This window comes from Acyrthosiphon pisum, chromosome A2, assembly GCF_005508785.2.
Source record: "Acyrthosiphon pisum isolate AL4f chromosome A2, pea_aphid_22Mar2018_4r6ur, whole genome shotgun sequence".
NCBI classification, from domain to species: domain Eukaryota; kingdom Metazoa; phylum Arthropoda; class Insecta; order Hemiptera; family Aphididae; genus Acyrthosiphon; species Acyrthosiphon pisum.
In genome coordinates this window covers 115,188,743-115,198,430 of record NC_042495.1, presented here as the reverse complement: position 1 = coordinate 115,198,430, position 9,688 = coordinate 115,188,743, and the positions used below count along the sequence as shown (strand labels likewise).

At 28.8% G+C, this 9,688-nt stretch overlaps 2 protein-coding genes across 2 annotated transcripts; both read right to left on the bottom strand.

The window, feature by feature from the left end:
* Window positions 1–646: 646 nt before the first annotated feature.
* LOC115034338 lies at window positions 647–2,638 on the bottom strand. Its single transcript, XM_029491006.1, has 4 exons — window positions 2,537–2,638; window positions 2,326–2,460; window positions 2,157–2,243; window positions 647–1,103 (listed from the first exon to the last, which is right to left on the bottom strand). Exons 1-4 carry the CDS (start codon window positions 2,555–2,557, stop codon window positions 1,017–1,019), a joined length of 330 nt encoding a protein of 109 aa, XP_029346866.1. The 5' UTR covers window positions 2,558–2,638; the 3' UTR covers window positions 647–1,016.
* Window positions 2,639–4,090: 1,452 nt separating this feature from the next.
* Window positions 4,091–7,296, bottom strand: LOC115034300 (nod factor export ATP-binding protein I-like). Its single transcript, XM_029490752.1, has 3 exons — window positions 6,689–7,296; window positions 6,431–6,588; window positions 4,091–4,662 (listed from the first exon to the last, which is right to left on the bottom strand). The coding sequence occupies exons 1-3, from the start codon at window positions 6,809–6,811 to the stop codon at window positions 4,551–4,553; spliced, it is 393 nt and encodes a 130-aa protein (XP_029346612.1). The 5' UTR covers window positions 6,812–7,296; the 3' UTR covers window positions 4,091–4,550.
* Window positions 7,297–9,688: the final 2,392 nt, after the last annotated feature.

Sequence of the window (9,688 nt, the reverse complement as noted above, 5' to 3'; positions counted from 1 at the left end):
CATTATTTTTGTAATTTTGTTTTTAACAGTATAAAATTGTTTAAAAATACTGCTGGGGGGGGGGCTCTATCCACCCCAACCCCCCTGGAGCCGCCCCTGATTGCCAAAAACCTCGATATTGGTAACTGTATATATACATATAAATATCTTATTAGTTATTACTTATTAGGTACCTTCGAACTTTGATGTTTAGTATTATTGTAATACTAAAAATGATTTATGAAAACGGGCAATGCAATTGGTGTAGTACATATTACATTGCGATTAGCCGTTTATGAGATCCTGCTTACAACACTCAATTACAAATTGTGGATACCTATACTTAAATTTAACTGAATTACCTATAGTCGATTTTATGACGCATACCAAACGTGAACATTAAACCGCCATGATGGATACTCAAAGCCTCAATAACGTGTAGCTGGAGGCAGTTGTAGTATATTATATGTATATACATATACATATAATACCGGGTAATCATCGTTATTACTTTTAATTTTTTTTTACATTTTTTTACTTCTTAATTCAAATTAGAAACTTATTTTAGTACTTTGATATACAAAAATCAAATTTTGGTCAAGTGTTTTATGAGTTCTAACCTATAACTTGATAAGTATTTAAAGTTTTTTTGAGCAGAGTGGAGTGGTACAGGGTTTTTAAATACCTATAATAGTTATAACTAATAATCTGATTTTCCAAAATTTTATTTTGATAGATCTAAATACTCTCTCCAAGTACGAAGATAAAAAAGTAAAAAAAAAGGTTAATGTTTTCTGAAATACTTAACGAAAAATCTTACGTTAAATGGATCACCCAGTATTTGTATGCGTGGCACAAAATCAAGATTATTTTCTTACAAACATTTAACATGGTGATTACTGATTATGATCGGCGTAGATATATAATTGCATTATTGCAATGACATCGCATTTATAAATGTAAGTATATAGGTAAATAGGTGTTAACTTATTTAATAGGTACTAATATTTTATTAAGTTAAAATCGTAAAAGGACGCTTACGAATACATTCTGATCAAAGTCCAAATGTTTTTTAGTATTAGTGCCTGTAGTTCGCTTTTTCGTTTTTTGGGTTCACCGAGTTCCTAAAATCAACAAACAAAATGGTGTATTAATTATTTCAACAAAATAGTTCAACACCTATTTGTTAAAATAGTTGTCATTAAATTTGTAGACATAAAAATTCATAATAAAGCATGTTCTACGTTCGCCCGCTAACGAAATTATTTTATCATAATACCTATAATGGTTATCAGGCCCAACTTAGGGGGTAGGTGATATAGGCCCACGCCTAGGGCGGCACTTAAGCTGCACTTTAATAAGAGGGTGACATTTTCAAAATACTGATAATATTATATTGTTAGGGGCGGCAAAATTTGATTTTGCCTTGTTCACTATTATCGCTTGAGCCGGTCCTGATGGTTATTCTTATATAAAACACACAATACCCATTGGCGGAAATTGGGGGGGTTGAGAGGGCTTAGCCCCCCTCTCCCAAAAGTCTGTCAAGCCCCTTGCTGATATTGATGTTAATAATGTTAGCCCCTTGACATTTTAATGGATTTCCGCCTATTAGTCGATAACCATGGCCATCTCTCTATTATGCCGATAAAAATTGTGAAATAGGTACTTAATTATTTTTATTTTTATGCTTGTAAGTTTATTACGCCAATAAACTAAATAAAAATACAAACAAAAACATATAAAATATTAATACATCAATTCATTGACATAATAATACTATAATACTATACTATAGGTACTGTCCAGTGCCTAATAAATACATCTGATTTCAGGCGACACACATGATAATTTTATTGTTAGGTATACCTTTGGGTTTGTCAGATTTCTAAAGCAAAAAAAAACCTCTGGGGGTTGTAACACCCAAAATATACACCTTCTTTTATATACCACATACCTTACACATTAATATTTGACACACATTTGTCATTCAGAGACACACATTGATTTTCAAGGAATACAGTATTTTAGCTTCACGGTCTATTGCCATAAAAAATATACATAACCTATATATTACATAGTTACCATTATCTATAATACTGTCTAGATTCTAGGCATAATTATTATATTGATTTTTTTCTGATTTTAATACTTAATGTAAACATTTTAATACTTACCGTATTGAACGTGGAACTTAGTAATGACGTATATTGGTGCGAAATACGATCATTAAAGATCGATAATCTCCTGATTCTTTTTGCCAACTTAAAAATAAACATATATGGCTATGGTTAATTATGGTGTACATGAAATAGACACTTAAATAATAATAATTGTATGTATTACGGTATTTCTGTGCAGTTTATCTTTGGCAAATATTATTTCTGCGAACAAATCTTCTATGCAAGACGTTTTAAATTTTTCCATAAGATTTTTCGTAGTGTCTTCTCTTATAATTTTTCCATTCATCAATATTCCAATCTGGTTTTAGTTAAAGCTTTGTTAGTTGTAATAATGCCATATTATGGAGAAAAATAACAAGAACATTAGTCATTACGTGCGTAACTGCCGTTTCCATAAAGAAAAAATTATTGGAAGCCGATACGATTATTGTACATTCTCTGGCTACGTTAATATATGTTAAAAGTGTCCAAATACTAAAACACGTAAAAAATATGAACATATAATATTTACATAATGAAACTCGAAGGACAATAATATGACCAAGTCTGGAGACCATACATATGCGGAGAACATATAAATATTATATTTTATAGCATAGATGAGTACCTAAATATTATTTAAACATAATTTCCGTTTTATTTGTTTCGCAATCGAAAAAAAAATGTATTGGTACTCGGATATAGTTCGTTGCTTACTTTTTTTAATTCACAGTCTCACAGACTCCACGTCTATACGGACTACCTTTATATTACAGGATCGCAAGAGTGGGTGGCTAAAATATGGTCGATCGCGGTCGGCTAAAAACACTATCGTATTTATTTGTATAATATTCTGCACGTATACTGAATGTTGTTGTTATGACTAATAAATTATCACTCGCAGATTATTTGCATCTTAAAGGACAGCTATAGTGTCAACAAATTTTTTTTAAGTCGATTTTCAAAATAAAATGTCTGTAAACAAATCTTCAACAAAATGTCTGGCTTCCCCTCCCATAGAAATGACTCAGGTATTATTATGTTCTGCGCCTCTATAGGACCTTGGACTAATAATGTTCGATAGCTAAATCCGTGCGGTGCGAATATTACCTTAAGGCAAGATTATAACACATAATATACCTACGTATGATCCAAACCAGTATCCTGCTACCGTACGACCTGATAATATTTCTACGAGAATGTAATAAGTTAACCCAATAATGTACACAACCTGTTAGTTTGAAGGAATATCACGTAATCGTTTAAACAACCGTAAAGTATTTAAGTATATATTATTTAATAATAGAATTTTTCGAGTTAACAGGAAAGATCTATAATTTTATTAATTATTACGTACGTTATATAGTACTGACTGCTGACCTCTTAGATTTACTAGTAATTAGGAAATGTGTTATGTTAATGCTATATGTACGTTGTGTTAAATATATAATGTAGAGAATAGTTAACATAATATTTATATTAATATTATATGCTCAAGTTGTGCCCGCGGTACAACAAACGTATTAATATGAATATTAATTCATCATTTGATGATATTATGATAATTATGTAAAAATGAGTAAAACCACCATATAGCACGATTAAAAAGAACTCAGGGGTGGATCTAGGGGGGGGGGGGGCAGGAGGTAAACTTAACCACAGTTAATATTTGCTGATCAAATTGGCCTCTTTTCAGATCTTGGGTAATTGGACACTTGGACCCTCGAATAAATACACATACAGTATAAATTAATTTTTTTTGTATTATATACCTAGTACAACACAAGTATAGATTTCTAATCTGGATTTGATAAGTGGCCCCTTGAAATGTCCTGACCAACAGTTTACTAACTCAGGATCCGCCCCTGAAAAAACTTATAGTATAATTAATATTAGGCATAGGTACAAATTACAAATAATACTGTCATACTGAACTACTGAAGTACGGATCGGTATCGAAACGGAAAGAAAAAAAGGGTTCAACATTATAGCATAATATATGGCTTATATATTATTATGTTGCAGCGTCGATAAGGCTATTTTCTTCTTTATAATAATTTAAATAATGACATAATACTGATGTAATTAAAGAACATATCGTGTTCGTAGAGGTAATCGCTTTATACAGAGTTCATAATTAACAGGTTAATGTACCTAATAATTAATACATATATATATATATAATCCAGTTAACACCATATTGATAATTGCAAAGGAGACATTGCTCGTCTTATGGGACACCATCATGATGATTTATGTATTAAAGAACAATCTACATAGATATTAGATATAGTCATATAGATAAGATTTAAGCAATATTCATAATCCTTTCAAGTATACATAATGAATAATAATAAACGCTTCTTTAAACATGTAACAACAATGCATAGCACAATAAAAAAGGTTAACCTACTTTTTTAACGTTACGGTGTCCATGCCAGTAGTGATGTCGTCTAAAATAACAACTTCGGGATCGTGTAGAATTGCTAACACCAGAGATAAAACTTTCTTCTGGCTTAATCTTGAGAACATAATATTATATTAGTTATATAACATACGATAAAACTAATAAATTAATAATTATAATTTATAGTAGGTACCGTTCTATCCACCTAGCAAATGGTTGTTAAATAATTATAGAGAAAAATTCTATTAGGTTTTAGACAGACATGATCAACAGTTCATATCTATATGTAAATTTATTAAAATAAAAATTATATTTTTAAGTAATTGCCTGTATACACTATACACACCACAGAATATTGGCAAATGGTAAAAGTGTGTTTTTGTACATACAGTTATGTAGACTACATTATAATTTATCATAATTATTTACTCACACCAATTAAGATTTATAATTTATATTTTATATTTGTAATTAGTTAAGTTGTAATTACTAATTTGATAGCACGTATACTATAGTACCTACCTACCTATTTACTCTTATTGTATATAGTATAAGAATATGCGAGATCATCCATCATAAAAAAAAAATTAGGTATTAAAAATAAATACATGCATTTTTGTATGCATGCAAGAGCAATACAATAATAGTTTATACTTTATTTATAAAAATAAACAAAATTTGAAAAAATGCCATTGTAGACAGGATATATGCTTATATTTTATCATAATTGATTAAAATATATATATACGAATTATACAATATATCTACATAAATATTAAAATAAATATTGTAATATTGTTATGTTATCGAAGTGTTTTTTTTACAGGTATTAAAGTTTGTTACTGTTATTTTAAGTTATTGTAGTATAAAATGGCAATGTATATAAATATATTATCATATTGATACCGTTATACGATGATATTTGGATATTTTATTTTAAAATGAGTGTTAAATGAAAAAAAAACAATCAAGAATGCAGGGGTTCATATTATACAGGGTGATTCACCAAGCATGCTCACGTCTATTTTTAACTTTGTTAATGCAATTTTTAAGTATATTTCAAGACCGTATTTTCAAATTCTTGAGATTTTTTATACTTATATAGAAGTGTTTTGTGGAAATACAAATTTCTGTTTTCAAAATGTAAACGCTCCTTTTTTTACTGTAAATAATTACTAGATAATTCATTTGAAAATTATGATATACATGTACCTAACTCAAAATTCAAACTAGTAGTTTCTCAGTTATTAAAATATGTATACTATAAGGATAACAGTCCTTAACAATGATTTTAACAAAAATATAAAATATATGTAATATTGAATCTCGTATTTATATCTAGACCTCTTTTTACAAAATATTATAAACGTTGATAGATTAATATTAATTTGGATAATTACTAAAATGTTCAAATCATATATTCACATCTTCCAGACCCATTATATCATGGACCTATTATTATCCTTAGAACATAAAGTTAAATAACTTAAAACTACTCGTTTGAATTTTGATTTTTATACGTCAGAAGTTTCACAGGACACTCCTTTAGTAGTACTACACAGTTGCAAGAATTTGAAAATATGGTATATTTAAAAATTTAAAATCAGATTTTGAATAGTTGCGAAATAAATGAGAAAAAAGGTATGAGCGCATACTTGATGAATCTTCCTATATAATATAGGTAATCCTATATAGGACTAGTCGTACTCATAGCCCACATGTTACCTTAAAATCATACAATTTTCAAATATAATATTTGTCTATAATATTGAATTAGGTATATGAAACATTCAAATACATTAGGTACATAATATGTACATATAACAACTATACGCAACTATGCACTGTCTATACAATATGCTTTTTGTCATTTAATACGGACCTTAGTTGGTTGACCAAGAAGTTCGTGTTCACAGGCAGCCCGGTCATCGGTACTATGCTCTTGTACCTGTCTACGAGTTGGGCAACGATTAGTCCATTGACGGCACCGATGAAGTACAGTAGGTGATATATTCGCATCGGTCCAGGCACATCGAAATTCTGCGGCCATTAGATAGAAACAATAATTATAGACGATGTGAAAAATAAATTACACAACTGCAATGTTAACGGCCATCGGCAAATCCCCAATAATGCGTACCTGTGGGGCAAATCCGATCTTGGGATGTCGCCTCGTGACTGTCTGCTCCGAACCGACACCACTGCCCCCAGGACCACCTGTCATGCCACTGCCACCGGAGGTCACTGGAACGTCGTCCGTCATTATCACGTCACCAGCGTCTTGTTCCAAAATGCCCGACAGACACCTCAGCAATACTGACTTTCCCGAACTATTTTCGCCCAATACGGCGTAACTATAAGCACGTGTATAATATTATGTTTTGTATAGAATACACGTTAAAACATCAGCTATTTTACATTTTTACTTGTACCTATTCATTTGCCATTTTATATTTTCAATAACATATAACTTTAAAACGACCGTGGAAACTTTCGTACTTTCGTAATCGGTCAAAATAACGTTTATAACGTATACATTACGTGATTGCGAATATATTTTCGGCGCAGTCAAAAGTAATTATCTCATTGCCATAAACAGAGGATTTGTTCCTCTCGTTGTTTAAAATAAAGTACTGTTTATCATAAATAGATTAATATAGAAGTATTAAAAGTGAAAGGTTAAAATACATAATTATAGCCGAGGACCTGCGATACTAGATTATGAATTTCTCACAAAACCAACCTTAGGGTTAGATTTTTGGGGGACACAATAATGAAACCTATAACAAATTGTTTTTTGCTAATCGGTAGTATGACCTTTATTAGAATGATTATACGTTTATGTATGTGCTCTCATTCAGTTTAATAAAACTACAATCATAATTCGTAATAATTCGCGTGAGTAAATAACTAATAGTTTAAAATTTAAAAAATGTGTGGCTTCTTCCACAAGATAATCACGATATAATACCTTTATAATCACATGTAAACTAATTGTAATGAATTGTAAAAATAAATGTATTATTCACCAAGACAAGTGTTCTAAACTACTTAGTAGCGCGCCATCTTTAAATGTTCTACAATTTTATAGCAAAGAAATACTGGGCTCCAGTGAGAATAACTTTGGTTTTCATACTTGCTTATAAAACTTGTAGGTACTCATCTTAATCTTAATCTTGTCTAAATATTTTTTTCAAGTTCAGCAGAGATAAATTAATTCAATAAAAACAAAAAAAAAATGTCAAGTGTGATTCATTTTCGTTTGAAGGATGCCCATCGAGGTTTATATAACCGTTGATGTTTTAGGAAATAGAATACAGGAAGGACATAAGATATTCTTCATATTGTTTAAAGGTCATATGTCTGCTTCTAAATATTTTTTTTCATTGTAATACTATAAATCTGTTTAACAATTGATTAAACTTTTTTTTATGTAAATTAATGCACAGCTAAGTACGTTATAAGTCTTAATGCTTTTATAGAATTAAAATGCCCTTCATGTCATTCTCTGTCCCTTTTATATCTTATGTCAAACCTTTTACTTATTGTGCCCCCTCGTACAGATTGTAAATATTCATAAAATAAACGTCTTTTAAAAAAAAAAAAATTAAAATGTTTTGAAAATTCATACCTACCTATATAGGTACAGTATATATCTAAAACGATCGACACGAAATTTATCACAGAAAATATAGCTAAGTAAAGGTAAACATATTTTATCACTATTTTAGACAAAATAAATTGGAAAATTGAAAATAATATAATGTATAAATATATGTATTGTCATTACGTATAGGTATAACTATATAAAGTCTATATTACAAATTCATTAAAGTTGTCAATAATAAAGCAGATAATAAAACCATTTTGAATAACATTTTTACTAATAACAGTTTTATCATATCGAACTATAATATATGTATATTATATACTTGTAATGATATATTAATACATTATAATTATGCATGTTGATTGTTTTTGTAATATCTATTATATAATTATTTTTTTGTTTTACTGATAAAATAAAAACAGCATGCTACCTGTTGAATTATTATAAATTAATCAAGACAATATTATTATGTTAGGCTCTAGATTGAGGACATTATGTATTATTCTATAAGCACAAAAAGTTAAATAAGGAAATAAACATATATATTTATAAACAAATTACATTTGCATAATGATTGATGTGGTTATGTTTTATGAAATTTGAACATATTGCCTTGAAATAAATTACAAAATGATAATTAATAGTGTAACGTTATTTTAAGAAGTTTCCAAATAAAATTTAATATTTTAAAAAAGAAATTTATCCATATGGCAGCTACGGCTATTGCCGATTGGTTTGTTATAAGATATATAAAGTTAGCTTGAATTATTAAGAAAAGATATTATATTATAATTCATATTTTATGATTCAAATGTCTGTGCTTCACTGGTACCGATATATGTACTATGGAAAGTTAAATACGTACATTGATTGTTTTTCGACGGTAATATTCACATCATCAAGTATTGTTTTATTTGACATTTTTTTAATGATATTTTTTACGATAACTGCATAAGTCCTTCTTTTATTCATCTATAGAAATATATAAAAGATATCATATATAGTTGTAACTTGTAAAAGACAAAACAATTCAATACGTGTTGTTCTGTAATTATATATTTTATTTTTAAGATTTCATTGCACGTTTTAAAAACATATAATGTTTTATTTTTGACTTCTAACTGATAGAGGAAATAAATATAAGCTATAATAATATTGCTGGCTTTACATTTATATGGTTTTTTATGTAAAATTATGTATTTTGGTATCGGTTAAAATACTTCAAATATATTTAATTAATTGATAGTACCTAATTAGGTATAGACTCGCCACACGCGTGTAGTATAACTAAACATTTATGGCTTATCAATATAAAAGTCTGATTAAAACTACAGTAAAATAGATGTGTTATAAATAAATAAACGTACCTAATAGTTATATTTTTTTTGTCTTATATGTTTTTATAGGTATAATTATTACCTACTTTATAAGAAATGTGCAATGTTAAAAAGAGTCATACGCGTTATTTAAAGCTAAATACCTACCTACCAACATTTTAGACCGGAAAAAGTAGTGTACCTATTTAACTTC